We start from the raw sequence: 20,706 nt of genomic DNA on the forward strand, positions 1-20,706 counted from the left end.
GTCTTCGTGGAGAGCTTTGTTTGCTGTACATAGCAACATTGTAAATGATCTATATGGTCTGGTTTGCTTAGTTAGGTGTCTAGAGTTATGGCTGCCACTTCCTGCATGTAATCCCTCCCCCACCTCAATCTTCATTTAGGGTTGTAACTGTCACTTTGTGTAGATTACATCCATGGCTTCCTGTAGGGTTATTAAATGCCATTTTATGCAGGCTAAGTCGTACCTCCCCTTCTTAAAGTGTATAAAATCATTGCACTGCTGCTTTGAGTTGAAGTGTTTTAGTGCTTGGGTCCTATCTTTGTTATTGTTGCTTCTGTAGTGCTACCAGGTGTCCACAGCACTTGATAGGTGCATATAATAGACAGTCTCTGCCTCTTGAAGCTTACAATGTAATAAGGACAGACAGACAGACAAGAAAAACATGGAGTAGGCTCTGAGTTAAAATGGTGAGGCCTGCTGCAAAGACAGAGGAGAGTGGAGATGCTGCGACTGTATCCCATTCATTGTCCTCAGGGTTTGGTTATGTTATAAAATAAGCAGCTGTAAATAGACTGATGTCCATTGGGCCATCTTCTCCCATTCCTTTCAGAATTCATCTCCATTACTCTGAGAATGCAATGCAGGCCTCCACCTCATTTTCCATGAAAATATATTTCCTCCTTCAACACTACCGTCATAGAAAGATATGACAGTTTTGATCTACAGTTTCCTGGACTCATAAGCATATATAAGAACATAAGTGTAGCCATACTAGTACAGACTGAAGGTCCATCAAGCCCAGTATCCTGTTTCCAACAGTGTCCAATCTAGGTCAAAAGTACCTGGCACGATCCCAGAACAGTAAAACAGACTTTATGTTGCTTATCCTAGAAATAAGCAGTGTGTTTTTCCAAGACCATCTTAATAATGGCTTATGGACTTTTCTTTTAGGAAAGCATACAAACCTTTTTTAAACCCTGCTAAACTAACTGCTTTTTACCACATTCTCTGGCAACGAATTCCAAAGTTTAATTACATGTTGAGTGAAGAAATATTTTCTCCAGTTTGTTGTAAATTTACTTCCTAGTAGTTTAATTGCGTGCCCCCTAGTCCTAGTATTTTTGGAAAGAGTAAACACGTGATTCACGTCTACTCATTCCACTCCACTGTATTTTATAGACCTTTATCATATCTCCCCTCAGCTGTCTCTTCTCCAAAATGAAGAGCCCTTGTTGTTTTAGCAACTAGGGAAGTCATCCCACCCCTTTATCATTTTCGTCGCCCTTCTCTGTACCTTTTCTAATTCCGCTATATCTTTTTTGAGATGTGGTGACCAGAAATGCACACAGCATTCGAGGTGTGGTCACATCTTAGAGCGATTAGCTCTTTCATTGCAGCAGCATTTTATGTACATGGTGAGAGATGTTGTCATGGTCCTTTGTAGTCTGTGTACCAGAGCCGTACCAGCACCACAGTCCTCCCTGGAAGTACATCATGGGAACTTTAGCCCTGGTAATACCTCACCCTGCATACTAGCACATAGAGGAAGTCATGACCGGAGTTGCCTTATCCCTGACCTTATGGATCAGATCATTGCATTTTTATGAATAGTAAATATAATAAAGAATTCTATCCTATACAATAAAAAGCACATCCAACGTTCTGAAGCCACCAGCGTTGCAGTGAAGCCTGAAGCCCTGAAGTGTTTGTCGCCTTCGTAATAGCTCCGCCCTCCACAGGAATCGGACCAATCACTCTCAAAGCCCCGCCCTCAGAGCCCTCCCGTCATCGGAGCCCTCTGTTCGTATCTTCGTCATCGCTCCGCCCTCCACCCAGACTCAAAGAAAACGGGAAACCGATCAGCTCGCATTCTCACGGACGAGAAGAAAAAAAAAACGGAAAAAAGAAGCAGTGGGTGAAGCGCTGAACCCCCCCCCCCCCCCCCCCCAGAACACCGGTGCCGGCAGTGAAGCGGTGAAAAGCCTACCTGCAAAGAAAACGCTCAGCTGCCCTTCCCACGAGAAGAAAAGAGAAAAACCGGCACCGTCAGTGAAGTGTTGAACAGACTCCCTCTTCATTTTCAAATCAGCTGGTGTTCACGAAAATAAATAAATAAATGAACGAAAGCCATGCACACCCTCCCTCCACAGTTAACACTGTGCTGGCCAATGCAAACAAACACGAAACAAAGGTAGGCAGGGCAACATCGCTATATACAATAATCTCTGTCTTCAAGTAGGACCGAAGAGGGAGGGAGGGAGGGGGCGGGGCCTGCAACACAGACATAAGGAGAGCAAGGGAAGGAGGGGGTCATGGAAATCACTTCACCACACACACTCTCTGTATCTCTCAGACACACAAACACACAGTCTCTATCACACACACACACTTTCAATCCTTCTGTCTCACTAACACACACACTCACTCTCGGACTCACACAGTCTGTCTTTCTCTCTTACACACACTCTCACTCACAAACACTGTCACAATGACTGCCCCTGTGGTCCTGCACACACACTCTCTCACATCAGACGGAAGGAGAGCAAGGGAAGAAGGGGTCATAGAACTCAGTTCCACACTGTCTCTATGACCGCCCCTGTGGTCCGGCACACACACTGTCACAACAGACGGAATTACAGCAAAGGAAGGAGGGGGTCAAAGAAATCAGTTCCACACATACACTCTCTGTATCTCTCTGTCACACAAACACACAGTCTGTATCACACACACACACACACACACACACACTCTCTCTTTCAATCCCTCTGTCTCACACTCACTCTCAGACTCACACAGTCTGTCTCTCTGTCTTACACACACTCTCACACACACAAACAGTCTGTCACAATGACCGCCCCTGGTGTTACAACATGGGAACACATCATTTACAAATTAAACAAGTATTGCATCTCCTTACCATCATAGCACATTCCTCCTAACACTTCCCTTACAAACATTAATGGCAGAAGGTAACTATCTTGCTAGCGCCCATTTCATTTCAGTCCGAAACAGGCTTTTTTTTTTACCAGTGATTAATACTTTAGGGATCTGTCTCTAAATTTATTTTCCCATTGGGCCTGTTGCAGATGGAAAGTCCCTAAACAGGCTAGGTTTGGAGGTGTGCACGCACTACAGAATGACAGGGAAACAAAGTTTGTCCCTGTCCCCGTGAGCTTTGTCCCCATGAGCTCTATCCCCGTCCCCATGCTGTACCTGCAGACTCTGTCCTCATCCTGTCCCCACAGCCTTCGAACATCTGCTAAGTCTGACACCCTGATGGTCTTCTTTAAGCAATGCATTGGCATTTGTACATCATTAAAAGTGGACCTTCAGGCTCAGAGTGATGACATGGTTAAAAAATTATATGAGCTGATATTCACTGGTGGGTGTGGGTGTTGAATACATAACTGTCTTATCTATAGATTTTTAAAACTAAATTGATAATATTGGGCCAAATCAATTGCTAGATAGCCAAATATTAGCCACATAGTAATTGGTAGGGATAGTGGAGAGGCAGAGGCGGTGCTGCAAATCATCCGTTTAGCAGGTCGTGCTAGCACACTTACCAGTTTACAGTTTATTAAATCTGTTATACTACCTGGCTATATAAAAAGATCACAGTAGTGTGCAATTAATTTAAAGAGAATGCAAATACACAGTAAGAAAAATAAGAAAAAGAACCACAATAAATGATAGGAAAGCTCAATCATACAAGACCACCCACACATAGCAAAAATATATTAATCATGCACTCTCTAATCAGTCCCCTACTGAGGAATTTCAAAGGCAATAAAAAAAATAATGACCTTTCAAAAGGTGCTTAAAATGAGATATTGATTTCTCAGATCTCAAGACACAAGATAAAATGTTCCATATCAATGGGGCCACAACAAAAATTGCTCCCTTCCTTATAACCATCAATTGAGCCTCATTCTCATCTGGTAACACTAAATGAAAAGTATCCAATGAAAGCAGATTCCTCACAGAAACATATGGGTGTAATAGATCTGCAAGCACAGATGGAGCCCAGTCATGATATGCCCTGCGTTCTTCCCTCCCTTACTTTACTCTGCGTTGCGACGCAAGGAGATTCCCCTTAGTCCTGCTCCTGGGCTTTCCGTTCTCCGGCTCCTGCCTTCTGCTGTAACTTCCTGTTTCACAAAACAGGAAGTTGTATCAGAAGGCGGGAGTCAGCAGAGGAGGGAAGGCCCTGGAGCAGGGGAATCTCCTTGCGTCACGACGGGGAGGAAGAAGGTAAGGGACACAGAACAAAGGAAGGAGGGAAGGAGGAGATGCTGGACCCACAGTAATTGTGATTTTTATTTTTTGCCTTGGGATCAAGGCTTTTTACCGCTCTTGTGGGACGGTAAAAAGTTTGGCTCCCGGCCTCCTGCACCCATTGTAAACCTTGGTAAATCAAAAATGTTACTGCGGATTGCCATGGGTCCCTGTCCCCATGCCACTCTCTAGCACGCACTTTGACAATTTTGTCTTTGCTGGGTTGTTAGTGGCTGGCTCAGCAGCGCTGTGACCCAAGTTTTATTTTCTAGGTATGGAGAGTGGAAGATCGAAGCTGCTTACAAAAAGGACTTCACCACCTCTGCCACTGCCAGGTTTGAGGTTAAAGAATACGGTATTTCCATCTGCTTTTACATTTTCATAATTATATCCAGTTGATTTTAGGTGAAGAATTCCAATAAACATATTTTGTATTCTTAAAGGTCAGTAATAGCTTGCTAATAAGAAAGAGATTTATTCTACTGTAGAACTGAAAGGGTTCCCTTGTAGGATCATATTCTATAAATGGATGTAGACACCTACTTTCCTTTACAGATACTAGCATAACAGGTTATAAATGTGCTTTCCATTTAGTTGTGAGCACTTATGGCAGCCATAGAGCTAGTGTGTTAGCGACTAAGTGCTGCAGATATCTGTGTAACTATAAGTTACATGTGTAGGTTTGAGCCTTGCTCATTCTCCACCCATGTGTACACGCCCTAACTTAAGCAGGTATTGATGAAATATCACAATTTTGACAGTTATGTGAATATATGACATATATATATCCATAAATGCCATTATTCTAAACATGTATGCACATAAATGTTAGCATCTATGTTATAGAATTGCCCCATTACTTCCTAATTCTGTAAAAGGCTAAAAACAATCGTGCATGCAAATTTGGAAGAATGCCCAATGTGCGCATGCAATTAATTAAATAAGAAGCTAATTAGTGCCAGTAGTTGGCTTTTTAACAAGCAATTTTTGGCACTAATTACATTTAATTGACCTTTACATACGTAAATTTAGGTGCAGGATTTGCAGCTAAATTTGACGCATGATCTGAAAAAGGGGGCATGGAAATGGGAAGGTCATTGGAGGAACAGGGGCGTTCCAGAAGCGGAGCCAGGTTGACGGTGCGGGGAGAGTGAAAGCGGCATGAGAGCGGACTTCCACTGGTGCACATTTTCAATGCAACACGTTAAGAAAAAAATAGGTGCCAGTGCTGAGCTCCCCTGGCGCCCCCCCTAGCTAAGTCACTGGGGCATTCCTAAAATTAATATGCATTATTATAGAATAATGGGAATACGTGCCTAATGTAGGCATGTACATTTGCACCACATTTCAGTTGGTGCAAATGGCCATGCCTAAAGTTAGTTGCGATTCCTGGGCGTAAGTGCTGTTCTATAAATCGTGCCTAACTTTAAGCGAGGCTTATAGAATAGCACCTTTTTGGCACCATATATAGAATCTAGCCCTTAATGTTTTGGTGAATCTTCCTTGTGGTTGCTGCATATTCATAATGATTCAAGTTGTGTATTACCTTCAGCTACTCTGCTAGAATTGGAAACCCTAAATATGGGTAATTAGGTACATTTCTTTATTATGATAATTTCATCCAAGAATACAGGCATGATAGAAGGACTCGTTAATTCTCCACAATGTCTTACTATGGTGGTAGGGAGATTAAGTGCATATTCTGCATGCTAATTTTGGATTTCAGATTGCTTGAAGACTAGAAGGAAAGTCCTGTTCAGATGGTTACCATAAATCAATTTAAACGGTCCCAAAGCATTAGCTGGGATACTAAATTATCAAACGAACAAACCCAGCTGTATCTAATAATTGTTTGTTTCTTTGTTCTTTTTTCAAATTTCAACTTCAGTTCCAAACAGCATATCAAAATTCTTGAAAAGTTCAAATATTTATTATCACAAAATCCAATAAATATTCTTGACTTGTGCAAGCGTTTTTCAATTCTGTAGAAACACTTTAAAACTCTTCAGAGTAGTAATCCTTTATCAACACTTTTTCATAATTTGCAGCACAGTGATGCTTTTTAAATTCACACAAAAGATTCATACCCGTGGTATAATCCCTACTAACATTAAGGTTTTTGGGATATCCATAATAAGTATTCATGAGAGAGATTTGCATGCAGTGGAGGCAGTGATGCAAATATCTCTCATGAATATTCATTGTGGATATCCCAAAAACCTGACTGGCTGAGGTGCTTTCAGGACCAGGTTTGGGAACCACCGATTTATGCCAGTTTCAATATTTGATAACATACCTGCAATATATTATGTCTATAGAGAACTTGTTCCAAATAAAGAGGCATTTTTGCCCCATAAACAATGTATTACTGATTTTCTGCCACTTATCAGCCTCACAGCCATAAAAAATGACATCACTTAAACTTGCCACAAGAGAATATGCTTTGCATTTGATATACTGCCTTTCTGTGGTACAACCAAAGTACTTACATCTTATATACAGGTACTTTTTCTGTCCCTAATGGGCTCACAAGTTTCTGTACCTGGGGCAATGGAGGGTTAATTGACTTACCCAAGGTTACAAGTACTACTACTACTACTACTACTATTTAGCATTTCTATAGCGCTACAAGGCATAAGCAGCGCTGCACAAACATAGAAGAAAGACAGTCCCTGCTCAAAGAGCTTACAATCTAATAGACAAAAAATAAATAAAGTAAGCAAATCAAATCAATTAATGTGAACGGGAAGGAAGAGAGGAGGGTAGGTGGAGGCGAGTGGTTACAAGTGGTTACGAGTCAAAAGCAATGTTAAAGAGGTGGGCTTTCAGTCTAGATTTAAAGGTGGCCAAGGATGGGGCAAGACGTAGGGGCTCAGGAAGTTTATTCCAGGCGTAGGGTGCAGCGAGACAGAAGGCGCGAAGTCTGGAGTTGGCAGTAGTGGAGAAGGGAACAGATAAGAAGGATTTATCCATGGAGCGGAGTGCACGGGAAGGGGTGTAGGGAAGGACGAGTGTGGAGAGATACTGGGGAGCAGCAGAGTGAGTACATTTATAGGTTAGTAGAAGAAGTTTGAACAGGATGCGAAAACGGATAGGGAGCCAGTGAAGAGTCTTGAGGAGAGGGGTAGTATGAGTAAAGCGACCCTGGCGGAAGATGAGACGGGCAGCAGAGTTTTGAACCGACTGGAGAGGGGAGAGGTGACTAAGTGGGAGGCCAGCAAGAAGCAGATTGCAGTAGTCTAGACGAGAGGTGACAAGGGTGTGGATGAGGGTTTTGGTAGAGTGCTCGGAAAGAAAGGGGCGGATTTTACGGATGTTGTAAAGAAAGAAACGACAGGTCTTGGCGGTCTGCTGGATATGAGCAGAGAAGGAGAGAGAAGAGTCAAAGATGACCCCAAGGTTTTCGAGCTGAGGAGACAGGGAGAATGAGAGAACCATCAACAGAAATAGAAAACGGGGGGAGCGGGGAGGTGGGTTTGGGGGGGAAAATGAGAAGCTCGGTTTTGGTCATATTTAATTTCAGGTGGCGTTGAGACATCCAGGCAGCAATGTCAGACAAGCACGCTGAAACTTTGGTTTGGATGCAAGGTGAGATATCAGGGGTAGAAAGGTAGATTTGGGAGTCATCAGCATAGAGATGGTAGGAAAAGCCATGGGATGAGATTAATGAACCAAGGGAAGAAGTGTAGATAGAAAAGAGGAGGGGACCAAGAACAGAACCCTGAGGTACGCCGACAGGCAGAGGGATAGAAGTAGAAGAGGATCCACCAGAGTGAACACTAAAGGTGCGGAGGGAGAGGTAGGAAGAGAACCAGGAAAGGACAGAGCCCTGGAATCCAAGTGAGGACAGGGTATCAAGAAGTATGCTGTGTCAAAAGCAGCAGAAAGATCAAGAAGAATGAGGATGGAATATTGACCTCTGGATTTAGCCAGTAATAGGTCATTGGAGACTTTAGTAAGCGCAGTTTCGGTTGAGTGGAGAAGGCGAAAACCAGATTGTAATGGGTCAAGAATAGCATGTGAGGAGAGAAAATCAAGGCAGCGGCGGTGAACAGCACGTTCAAGAAAAGGAAGGAGGGAGATGGGTCGGTAATTAGAGGGACAAGTAGGGTCAAGTGAAGGCTTCTTAAGGAGAGGTGTGACCACAGCATGTTTAAAGGCAGCAGGGACAGTCGCAGTGGAAAGTGAGAGGTTGAGAATGTGACAGATAAAAGGAATAAGAGTAGGAGAGATGGCATTAAGAAGGTGGGTGGGAATGGGATCAGAGGAACAGGTGGTACATTTTGAGGAAGAAAGGAGAAGTGTAGTTTCCTCAATAGTAACTTCAGGAAAGGAGGAAAGGGAATGAGGGGAAGGAGAGAGAGGGGAACAGACTAGTGGAGGGAGAGGTGGTGAGGTAGAGAAAGCAAGGTTTATCTTTTGAACCTTGTTGTGAAAGAATTCAGCAAGGGTCTGAGGAGATAATGAAGGGGGAGTTGGGGGAGGGGGCACCTTGAGGAGAGAGTTCAATGTGGTGAAGAGAAGTCGAGGATTAGAGCCAAGAGAGTTGGTCAGTTGGATATAATAATCCTGTTTGGCACGTAAAAGAGCAGATTGGAAGGAGGTCAGCATGAACTTAAAGTGTAAGAAATCAGCAAGGGCCCGAGATTTCCGCCAGAGGCGTTCGGCGGAGCGGGTACAGGAACGTAGGTAGCGGATATTAGAAGTCAGCCAAGGTTGGGGTTTTGTACGCCTTACAGGGCGGGTCATCAAAGGTGCAAGAGTGTCTAAGGCAGAGGATAGAGTATTGTTGTAAGAAGAAACAGCCTCGTTGACAGACGTGGATGGTGCCACAGTAAAGAGGAGGTTTGAAACATGGGAGGATAGAGATGAAGGGTCAATATCGTGAAGATTCCTAGATAAATTAGATAGGATAGGACGGGACTGGGAGGGAGGAGATTTAAGTGTGAAAGTTATAAGATGGTGATCAGAGGAGGGATGATCAGAGGCAAGGAAACTAGAAGGTGAACAGTTGGAGGAGAAGATGAGATCAAGACAGTGACCATTTTGATGAGTGGGGGAGGTGGAGCATAGTTGGAGATTAAAGGACGACGTTAAAGCGAGTAACTTGGAAATATAAGAGTTGGAAGGATCATTAGCAGGAATATTAAAGTCACCAAGGATGAGAGAGGGGGAGGAAGGATCATGGAAGAAGGCAAGCCAGGCGTCAAAGTCACTGAGAAAGGATGAAAGGGACTTATCAGGGGGACGATAAATGACCGCTATTCGAAGAGGCAGAGGAGAGAAAAGGCGGATAGAGTGGACTTCAAAGGAGGAAAAACAGTGAGATTGAGGTGGAAGAAGGGGTTGAAATCTGGAGGAGGGAGAGAGAAGTAGTCCAACACTGCCCCCACGGCCAGCAGGGCGAGGAGTATGTGAAAATAAATAACCGCCATGGCACAGGGCTGCGACTGAAGCAGAGTCATCAGGGCAGAGCCAGGTTTCTGTTATGGCGAGCAGATGGAGGTGACGCGAGATAAAGAGGTCCTGGATATAGGGGAGTTTGTTACAGATAGAGCGGGCATTCCATAGGGCGCAAGAGAAGGGCAGAGAAGAGGAGGGGAGTAGAGGAATAGAGATCAGGTTAGAGAGGTCACGGTGAGATCTGTAGAGTTTGGATAATAGTTGGTGAGGAGGGCCAGGATTGGGATTGATGTCACCAGCTGAGAGTAAGAGAAGGAGTAAAAGAGAGCGGAGGAGAGTAGGAGGGGTGTGGCCACGAAGGCGGCGAAGGCGAGAGGTATTTAGGTGGAATGGGGAAGGCAAAATGGAGGGAAGAAAGAGAGGGAGATTAAAAGCCAAGAGGGAGGAAGAGGGTAGGAGAGAAGGTGAGGTGATGAAGTCAATGGATGGGAAGTGAGTTCCTGTAGCGGGGAGAGGTAGGGGGTGAGGGAAAAGATTAGGAAGGGACAGAGCTAGGAAGAGAATGTGAATAGGGGCCATAAACGATTAAGGTACTTTAGCAACTGGAAAAAGATTAGATACAAAGAGAAAAATGCGCGGCACCTAGAGCGGAGGCCCTGAGTGGATCGGGGTGGACCTGGGTGTCACCCCGGAGAAGGCTGTAAGGATATGCAGATGAGCTGCAAGTCCTCCACAGCACCTGAAAGGCAGCCGGTGGTAGAGGTGGGCACCTCTCAGCTGAGGAAAGGTTTACCAGGGGTTAGGCCGAAGCCAGCATTCCTCCCCCTGAGGGTCGCCTGATCCTAGCCAAAAAGCACCTGGAAACTCTGTGCACTTGGAGAGAAGGCCCTGGGAAGATCGGGGTGGAACTGGAGTCACCCCGGATACAGCTGTGAGGAAATGCAGAATGGCTGCAAGTCCTCCACAGCACCTGGTGGGAGCGCTGGGCACCTAGAGCGGAGGCCCTGAGTGGATCGGGGTGGACCTGGACAAGGAGCTGCAGTAGGAATTGAACCCAGTTCTCCTGGTTCTCAGCCCACTGCCCTTAACACTTAGGCTATTCCTCCACTCCTATGTCAGTATGTTAATCAGTGGCATCATTATACTCATCATTCAAGCACAATCTTCTTAGCAGTCAAAAATATGTTTAAGAATCTACATTTAAGTTGTTCATGCCATTGATTCTTATACATATTTTCAACCACTAGGAAGATTGTGATTGAATGACTAGTACAGTGACATCATTTTTTAGTGTTGTGCTGTGAATATGCATATGCAAATCTATCTCATGCATATTCATTGTGAGTATCCTGAAAACCTGACTGGCTAAGGGCCCTGTTTAGTTAGGGTTTTTAACGCGCCTATAATTAGCGCGCACGCTAAGCATGTAGGCGCCTACAGGGATATTGTAGGCACATACACGGTTAACGCGCTTACGTGGTTAACATGCATTAAAAATGCTAACGTGCCTATAACGCAGCTTAGTAAACAGGGCCCTAAGTGTCTCCTGAGGACTGAGTTGAGAACCATTGCTGTACACCAGGGATTCTCAACTCAGTCCTTGTCAGGTTTTAAGGATACCTACAATGAATATGCATGAGATAAATTTGCATCCCTTATCTCCATTATGCATTCTACATCATGCATATTTATTGTGGGTATCCTGAAACATGATTGTCTAGGAGTGTCCTAGGACTGAGTTGAGAACTACTGCTCTGTTCTAATTAAACTTTACACTCATGTAATTTTTAGAACTTATGGTTTTTTTTATATCTGTCAAACCGGTAGTAGATGTTGGTTTCAGATGTTAAATTGGACATGAATGTGGTGGTTGAATATGTTTTAATGGGAAAAAAATTGTCTTTAGCTAATATCTGCCTGAATAAAGAGGCGGTGTTTTTTTTTTTTTCATTTCACAGAGGCCTCCATTATGAAATTATTCCCTTAAAGTTACCTCTGTTACCTTTTTCTGTTGTGCTACTGCATCATTGGTGTTTGACTTTATTGGATTTATTGCAAGCGCGTAGCCAGACACCCAATTTTGGGTGGGCCTGGGCCCAAGATGGGTAGGCAGAAGAACTCCGCCTTGTCCCACAAGTGATATGGTCTCGCCTTCTCTCGCCTGCATGCCATATGGTCTCTCAAACATCCCCCCCCCCCCCCCGCATACCTTTTAAATAGTAGATGTTCATTGGCAGTGAGCAGCAACTAGTACACACAGCTCATGTTAGCCCCACAGCATGTATCAGTTGCTGCTCGCTGCAGGTGAAGATCTGCTATTTACAAGGTATGCAGTTGTTCAGAGTTTTCGGCTGGTGGGGCTTGGGATACCTGCCAGCCACATCATAGGTGTGCTGCTACTGAGTGGGCCTGAGCTCAAAGTGGGTGGGCCTGGGCCCACCCTTGGCTACGCCACTGATTTATTGTGATCGTAATGCAAGAACTCCTCGTTATTCCATGCTACCATTGAGCTTAAGAGGTAAAAACATTGAGGGACCCTTTTACAAAGGCGCATTGAAAAATGGCCTGCGGTAGTGTAGATGCATGTTTTGGACATGCGCAGAATCATTTTTCAGCGCACCTGTAAAAAATGCCTTTTAAAACATTTTGGCGAAAATGGATGTGCACGCATCCATTTTGGGTCTGAGACCTTACCACCAGCCATTGACCTTACCTACAGTGGTGGAAATAAGTATTTGATCCCTTGCTGATTTTGTAAGTTTGCCCACTGACAAAGACATGAGCAGCCCATAATTGAAGGGTAGGTTATTGGTAACAGTGAGAGATAGCACATCACAAATTAAATCCGGAAAATCACATTGTGGAAAGTATATGAATTTATTTGCATTCTGCAGAGGGAAATAAGTATTTGATCCCCCACCAACCAGTAAGAGATCTGGCCCCTACAGACCAGGTAGATGCTCCAAATCAACTCGTTACCTGCATGACAGACAGCTGTCGGCAATGGTCACCTGTATGAAAGACACCTGTCCACAGACTCAGTGAATCAGTCAGACTCTAACCTCTACAAAATGGCCAAGAGCAAGGAGCTGTCTAAGGATGTCAGGGACAAGATCATACACCTGCACAAGGCTGGAATGGGCTACAAAACCATCAGTAAGACGCTGGGCGAGAAGGAGACAACTGTTGGTGCCATAGTAAGAAAATGGAAGAAGTACAAAATGACTGTCAATCGACAAAGATCTGGGGCTCCACGCAAAATCTCACCTCGTGGGGTATCCTTGATCATGAGGAAGGTTAGAAATCAGCCTACAACTACAAGGGGGGAACTTGTCAATGATCTCAAGGCAGCTGGGACCACTGTCACCACGAAAACCATTGGTAACACATTACGACATAACGGATTGCAATCCTGCAGTGCGCGCAAGGTCCCCCTGCTCCGGAAGGCACATGTGACGGCCCGTCTGAAGTTTGCCAGTGAACACCTGGATGATGCCGAGAGTGATTGGGAGAAGGTGCTGTGGTCAGATGAGACAAAAATTGAGCTCTTTGGCATGAACTCAACTCGCCGTGTTTGGAGGAAGAGAAATGCTGCCTATGACCCAAAGAACACCGTCCCCACTGTCAAGCATGGAGGTGGAAATGTTATGTTTTGGGGGTGTTTCTCTGCTAAGGGCACAGGACTACTTCACCGCATCAATGGGAGAATGGATGGGGCCATGTACCGTACAATTCTGAGTGACAACCTCCTTCCCTCCGCCAGGGCCTTAAAAATGGGTCGTGGCTGGGTCTTCCAGCACGACAATGACCCAAAACATACAGCCAAGGCAACAAAGGAGTGGCTCAGGAAGAAGCACATTAGGGTCATGGAGTGGCCTAGCCAGTCACCAGACCTTAATCCCATTGAAAACTTATGGAGGGAGCTGAAGCTGCGAGTTGCCAAGCGACAGCCCAGAACTCTTAATGATTTAGAGATGATCTGCAAAGAGGAGTGGACCAAAATTCCTCCTGACATGTGTGCAAACCTCATCATCAACTACAGAAGACGTCTGACCGCTGTGCTTGCCAACAAGGGTTTTGCCACCAAGTATTAGGTCTTGTTTGCCAGAGGGATTAAATACTTATTTCCCTCTGCAGAATGCAAATAAATTCATATACTTTCCACAATGTGATTTTCCGGATTTAATTTGTGATGTGCTATCTCTCACTGTTACCAATAACCTACCCTTCAATTATGGGCTGCTCATGTCTTTGTCAGTGGGCAAACTTACAAAATCAGCAAGGGATCAAATACTTATTTCCACCACTGTACTACTACTACTTAACATTTATAAAGCGCTACTAGGGTTACGCCTGTACAATACCTAGCAGTAAGGTCTCACATGGTAACTGGGTAGTAGTGGTCTACAAGCGTAAAATGCTGATTACCACCAAATTACCGTCCACGTGCCAGAAAATAAAAATATTTTCCGGCAAGCGTAGCAGACGCATATCAAAAATGAAATTACCGCAAGGGCCACATGGTAGCCAGGCAGTAACTCAAAATTGACACAGGTTGGGCGTACATAGGCACCTCTGTGGCTTAGTAAAAGGGCCCCTGAATGTGCTTCAGAAAAGTGACAGGTGTGTCTAAGGATGGTAAGCAGACATACATAAACTTTTGTGTTTTTTTCAGCAATGCCAACCTTCTCCGTTTCAATAGAACCCGAAATGAGCTCAATTAGTTATGAGAAGTTTGAAAGATTTACAATTACTATAAAAGCTAGGTAAGAAGTTCTGAATTTAAAAAAATGTTTATATCCCCTGTCTGAAGTTTAGGATTTCTTCTGTATAGTAATTTTGCAAATTCTGTAGCTGGCACTGATTTACAGCCTTTTAGGCCTTTCATGAATGACGTCTTCCAAGTGGCAACCTTTTAAACAATTTGTTGGCAACTTTGTAGCTATTACTGGGAAGCACAAAGTTGCACAATAACACAAAATCCATTCAATGCGTGCAAACAGCAGTTTATGCTCTACTAAAAGTCTGAAAAAGAAGAGGTTGCCCTTCAAATGACTGTCTGCAGAGCAAGAGCTTAGGAAAATGTTTCAGCTGCGAAACTGGTTGAAATATTTGTGGTAACTACAAAAATCTAAACAAGAAACAAGCCAGCAAATAAAACTGAATCATTGTTCCAGCTTTTTGTTTTTACTCTTGTTCATGATTGCATTCATCAACTATTTTATTCATTAGCCAGTGGTGAATTAAATAGCACGATCCAAATACTGTGGTGAAAGTCTGTCTTTCTGCTTGCTTACAACACTTCACAAATTCTGATCTTTTCTGTCAAATGTTTTTCCAAGTTACAGGAATAGACTTGCATCATTACCCAGGTCAGCTATGGAATATGATACCCATCTTGATTTTTCTAAATTCTGTGAAATGGGGTCAAGTAGCAACAGTGAAACTGAAGTGGTGACCAATGACTGGGTGTATGATTCTTATTTTGTAAAAACAAAACAAACCACTGTAATTATTAGTTAACCGTTGACTTGAGGTGAAACCTTGGGTTCTCTTATGCTTAACTGACATCAGTTGCTTTTGAAGCCAGTACAGACTTTAGCCAACTGATTAGCCTTTTGGCAGCAGTTCAGAACTGCATGCCAAAAAGAGGGATTTTAATAATTGGTAGGTCAAAGAACTAGATTCAGCTTGCGTGGCAGTGTACCATTTCCAGTGCAAACTGCTAGAGATCACGATGGACATTTTTACATTAGAAATTACGAGCCTCCTGCCCCAAGGACCACTAGACCACCAGGGCCAATAAGTAGGCCCAAGGGGGACATCTGGGATTTGGGAGGGGGGTAGGAAGAGGGATTGGATGTCCTCAGGGGCAGAAGGGGGATTGAAGGTACTTGAGGGGGAGGGGGATCAGAGTTGCTCAGGGGAGGGGAGGGAATAGGAGCAGGATTGGAGATGCTCCAGAGGGCAGGGGGGATTTGAAGTAGTCCAGGGGTAGCAGAGGTGCTCCAGGCCATTTTTGACAGCTGTGCAGGTTCTGGCCAATATTCAATGCTGGCATCCACATAGCTAAGTGACCAAAGTTAGGACTGCTATTTATACGGTCGCATTTCATTGCTTAGCTATGTGGGCACCAGCACTAAATATTGCTGGCACCAACATAGCTGCCAGTTGCTCCCTGACTCTGCTCTCAGAATGCTCCTCTCCAGCCCACTTCAAAAATGGCTGGTCAGAGATGGGCACTGCCCAATTAGGTGCCACTGAATATCAGGGGCCGGCCTGCAGAGCATGATTTTAGTGGGCAGAAGCCTCTCCTGCCCGCTTAAGTCATTTTGAATATCGACTGCTGTATTTTCAGATGTATGTAGAGTCTTTTGCCCTATTCCATTGCCTGCATAAACTGCAGGTGCGAAGGCATGTGGGAATTTTGTTTCTGCCTAACTTTTGTACAGTTTTCAAAGGGAAACTCTGTGGGTCATTTCTCATTGAAAACTAGAAGGCCTGTGGTTACATAAAGCACCTATGCACTTTGCAGTAAGATCAACTACTGAAAAGACACCCCCCTTAAAGTAGATTGTAAAATTCTTTAAAACAATGCAAGGGTTAACCCTGATAAATGAATAACCCTGACATCAACCACAAGAGGAGGTCTGTTGCACACACCACAAATGTGTTTTTAAGTTTGAAATTTAGTTTGAAGATCTCTGTTTTTACTTATTTCCATAGCTATTTCTATAACAAGAAGGTCTCCAGAGCTGATGTTTATGTGCGCTATGGAATTATTAAGAATGACAATAGACGTATGATACCCAAAACAGTGCAAACAGCTGAGGTAAAGAAACTTGTGTTTTCTCTTAATGTATGATGAAGAATAGAGAACACACAATGAGACTACAAATGTATTTGAACTTGGCCAACTCAGAAGCAGGCCAAATGAAAAAAACCTTTCCCCTCTTGGCATGACATTGGAACCATTTTTCTTCTTATGAGTGGTTTGTGCTAAAAAGATACCTAAGTGCTCTGAGACTTTTTCCTGCTTTATTTTTGGAAATTTAGATTTGCTTACTACTACTACTACTTAACATTTCTAGAGTGCTACTAGGGTTACGCAGCGCTGTACAAATTAATAACTAAGGACGGTCCCTGCTCAGAAGAGCTTACAATCTAGTTAAGATGGGTTTTGTGTACTGTAATGGTTTTTGAATTTTCTTTGGTTAATTGCACACTTCACAAGCCCCTTAAGTGCTGTTGTTTATAGTATTGTAACCTACAAAAGAAGTCAAGGGCTTTTAAAAAAAGAATGACCTTCACTGTTGTTCAGCACCAAAGGCTGGACAGCTCCCATGTCTGACAGATGGTCAAATGGCCACATCAAAATTAATAGTGCATTTTACAATTTAGAAATTATATTATCTATAATTTGGGATTTGCAAAACAAGCTCTGGCCCTCTTCCCCCACCATCTCCCACACATCAGTGAATGGTGCACTGATAAAGCACATTTCTGATGAGTCATCTAGAAATTAGAACTTGTTGGTTTACTGCACATCAAAGCTTTGAAAGCTTTGCTCCCATCTGGTATTGGCTTATTGCACATTCACAATAAAAGACCTGGATTTTTGAATTAAAAATAATATAGTCCCCCAGTATTAAACACCATAGTCAGTGTTGGCTTCAAATGCTGACCATGGTGTTTAAATTCATACCTGGATATTCAGCACTGGGCTGTACCCAGATTCCAGTACTGAATATCTGGGTATAAGGCAACCTCTGGAAGTTATTCAGTGCTATCACTGTCCTTACTTATCTAGATAGTTATCCATGTACCAAAGCCAAATATTGGCAGTACCTGGATAAAATCCAGCTCTACCTTGGCTGTGTCCTTGGCCTGGGGACAGTGCCAGGAAGATTTTCAGAGGTATTATCTGGATAACACTGCTGAAAATCAGTAGCTGGTCCTGATGAGCAGCACTTATCTAGGTGAAGCCACTCCTACCCAGATAGTGCCAGTTAATATCAACCACCCCATTATATCTAAACTATTTGATCCTTTTTGTCAATGCCTAGCACAATACATTAGCCTCATACACCTACAGCAGAGTATTTTAGTTTGGCAAGCATTCAAGTCAAGTAGGTTCAAATAACTGCTCAGCAAGAAGCATGTATATAAATATTCTATTTTACTAAGTGCTTTGTTACAATGTTTTCACCAGTGATGTACCCAGACCTCAGCAGGGGAGGAGGGCCAGAGCCCAAAGTGTGGGGTTACATTTTGGCTCACTTCCCCACCGCCAGCCAAACCAAGGGTCCCAGAGCCAATTTCCACTATATGTTGAAGGCGGACAAAGGGCAGTATAAATGGAGTTCACTCTGAGGAAAGGGATGTTACCAGAGTGTGGTTCTTTTTAACATTTTTGTAAGCGATACTGTGGAAGGACTGTCTGGTAAGGACAATATTGAAAGCGCTTATCTGGATTGCAGAACCGGCAATAAGGCTATTCTAAGTTATCCAGATAGCAGACTGAATACCGCTGCTATCTGGATAAATTCTGGCACGGACTGCATTATCTGGTTATTCAGTGCCAAGCACTAGCTGGATAGTAGTATTGAATGTCTGTATGTTTTATGACTGCCTATCTATGTTTAGAGCATTTCTACAAGATCACCAAGCATTTGTCCAATTTCAGCTATCACTGAGTGATTCCCATGATCATCAGTTGTAACATTGCACCTATGCTTGGATTTATGGCTTAAAATGCTTAAATACCATGCATATATTCACATAAATTGACAATAAGAAGTCAAACTACCACAGGGTAAAAAACAGATGCAAATAAGCTCATTAAGGGCAATTCTATAACTGGGCTTGGGCATTTACACACAATTTATGTACGTAAATGACACCATAATTGGCATTTATGCATGCAAATACACTAAACACTATACCATAAGGGAGCACTTAAGTGTGATGGTGTGTAGCAGCAAGGGGGCACACATGTGGGTGGAGCATGGCTGGGATTTGGATGCTGTTATGGAATTGGGGAAGGGGGATGGGATTTGATATACCGCCTTTTGGTGGTTCCAATCAAAGCAGTTTTCATATTATATACAGGTACTTATTTTGCATCTGGGGTAATGGAGGATTAAGTGACTTGCCCAGAGTCACAAGGAGCTGCAGTAGGAATCAAACCTGGTTCCTCTGCTTCTCAGGCCACTGCACGAACCATTAAGCTACTCCTCCACTCAGTATGTGGCATCAAGGTGCCTAAGTTCAGGCACCAAATTATACAGTTGTTCCCCTTATGTATAGTAACAACTAGTCTGTCAAAGTTGTGGTATCTACCCCTCAGCACTTGAGCTTACCCTGTGCTTTGTTCTATGTTTTTCCCAGAGCTATTTGATAGACTTATAATCTTGTGAAACCTGATAGCTGATAGATGCTGTTACACCTGCTGAAGCATCTATCACTTTATTGACTCTCTAGTTTAATATTTCTAGTAGTGAATAAGTATTTCTCTTCACACCCATTCTAAAGCCAGGGTTCTTTCTGACTCTTCTTCATTATCAGATGTCCAATGGTGTGGCCGAGGTCATATTTAACAGCAAAAAGGCTGTTAAAGAAATAGGGTATCAGAAGCTTCAAGACCTGGATGGGTGCTATCTATATATTACAGCCACAGTCTTGGAGGCTTCAGGTAAACATACCGCTAGAGGCCATGAAGTTTCCTTAACTAATTCCCACTGTAAGACCTTTTGCAATGTAAAGAGGAATTTACCTAATCCTGACCTCCTTCAAAATTGCACCATATATTGATTGATTGTAAATTCTGTTTATTGACTAATTCAGTGCCTCTCTTATAGAGGACATCCTGTTACTCAAGACAAATTCTCTGTCCTTTCTCCCCCGTCCCCCCGTATATTTTCCTGAACTGTGTAAGTTCCACTGAAATTGTTTAAAACCACATAGATAACTGAAGTCTATTTTATTTATTTATTTATTGCATTTGTATCCCACATTTTCCCACCTTTTTGCGGGCTCAGTGTGGCTTACAATATGAAATGAATGATGGAAATACAATTTGTTACAAATTGGTTATGGATTACATTGTGCAGAGTTATGCGAGACAATCGAAGTGTCGTTAAGGAATGTAACAATGGAACACAGACATTGAAACATTGGAAGGAGACAATGAGGCATATTTTCAAAGCACTTAGAGGCTTATTTTCAAAGCACTTAGCCTCCCAAAGTTCCATAGAAACCTATGGAACTTAGCCTCCCAAAGTGCTTTGAAAATATGCCTATATGGGAGCTTAGAGGGCAATATTAAGGCATAAAAACATATGGTATACATATTTCTGTGAGTAAGGTATGAGTGATGTGAGATTACGGGGATGAGAGTTCAGAAGTGGATGTATGATGCATTAATACATATATTAATACTATACAGTCGTTGATGACACCAGGGAGTAAAATGGTGACTAGTAAGCAGGAACCACACAGTGCATGATAGAACAAAACTCTAGGTGTTTGTCTTTTGACACAGGCATGGATTGTAATTCATTTACATAATTGTTTTTGTAACAAGTTTATGAATGCTCTATTAATTATACCTCTTTCATTCTGGCAGGTGGAAATTCTGAAGAAAGTGAATTTGCAGATGTTAAGTATGCCTTTTTTCCATACACACTAAAACTGGTGGCTACACCACTGTTTGTACGGCCTGGGCTTCCCTTTCATATTAAGGTAAGTTAATGTGATTTTACTGCCAATTCTGGTACCATGAGGTAACAGGCCATATCCTATATAATAAAACGCACCTCCAACATTCTGAAGCTGACTGCATGGCTGAGGCATTCCTGTCTCTGTATCCATCTCCTGAATTGACATCACGTACTTCCAGGTTCATCACAAGCAGAAGTGACCAACCACACGCAGTTTCTCGGCTTCAGAATGTTGGAGGTGCATTCTATTAAATAGAATTGGTCAGTTCCTTGAAGCACAGCCAGAGCTCAGCGTCCTGCACAGTAACGCTCAGACACCAGAGAG

At 43.2% G+C, this 20,706-nt stretch overlaps 1 protein-coding gene across 1 annotated transcript in view; it reads left to right on the forward strand.

Annotated features, from left to right (window-relative positions):
• C5 (complement C5) overlaps window positions 1-20,706 on the forward strand; it is a 157,731-nt gene that overhangs the window by 18,194 nt on the left and 118,831 nt on the right. The window contains exons 6-10 of the mRNA XM_030207569.1: window positions 4,530-4,612; window positions 14,336-14,426; window positions 16,387-16,492; window positions 19,228-19,354; window positions 20,288-20,403. Of these exons, the coding sequence (XP_030063429.1) occupies window positions 4,530-4,612; window positions 14,336-14,426; window positions 16,387-16,492; window positions 19,228-19,354; window positions 20,288-20,403 (523 nt within the window). The remainder of the gene's footprint in view (window positions 1-4,529; window positions 4,613-14,335; window positions 14,427-16,386; window positions 16,493-19,227; window positions 19,355-20,287; window positions 20,404-20,706) is intronic.

This window comes from Microcaecilia unicolor, chromosome 6 (genome assembly GCF_901765095.1).
Source record: "Microcaecilia unicolor chromosome 6, aMicUni1.1, whole genome shotgun sequence".
Lineage (NCBI taxonomy): Eukaryota > Metazoa > Chordata > Amphibia > Gymnophiona > Siphonopidae > Microcaecilia > Microcaecilia unicolor.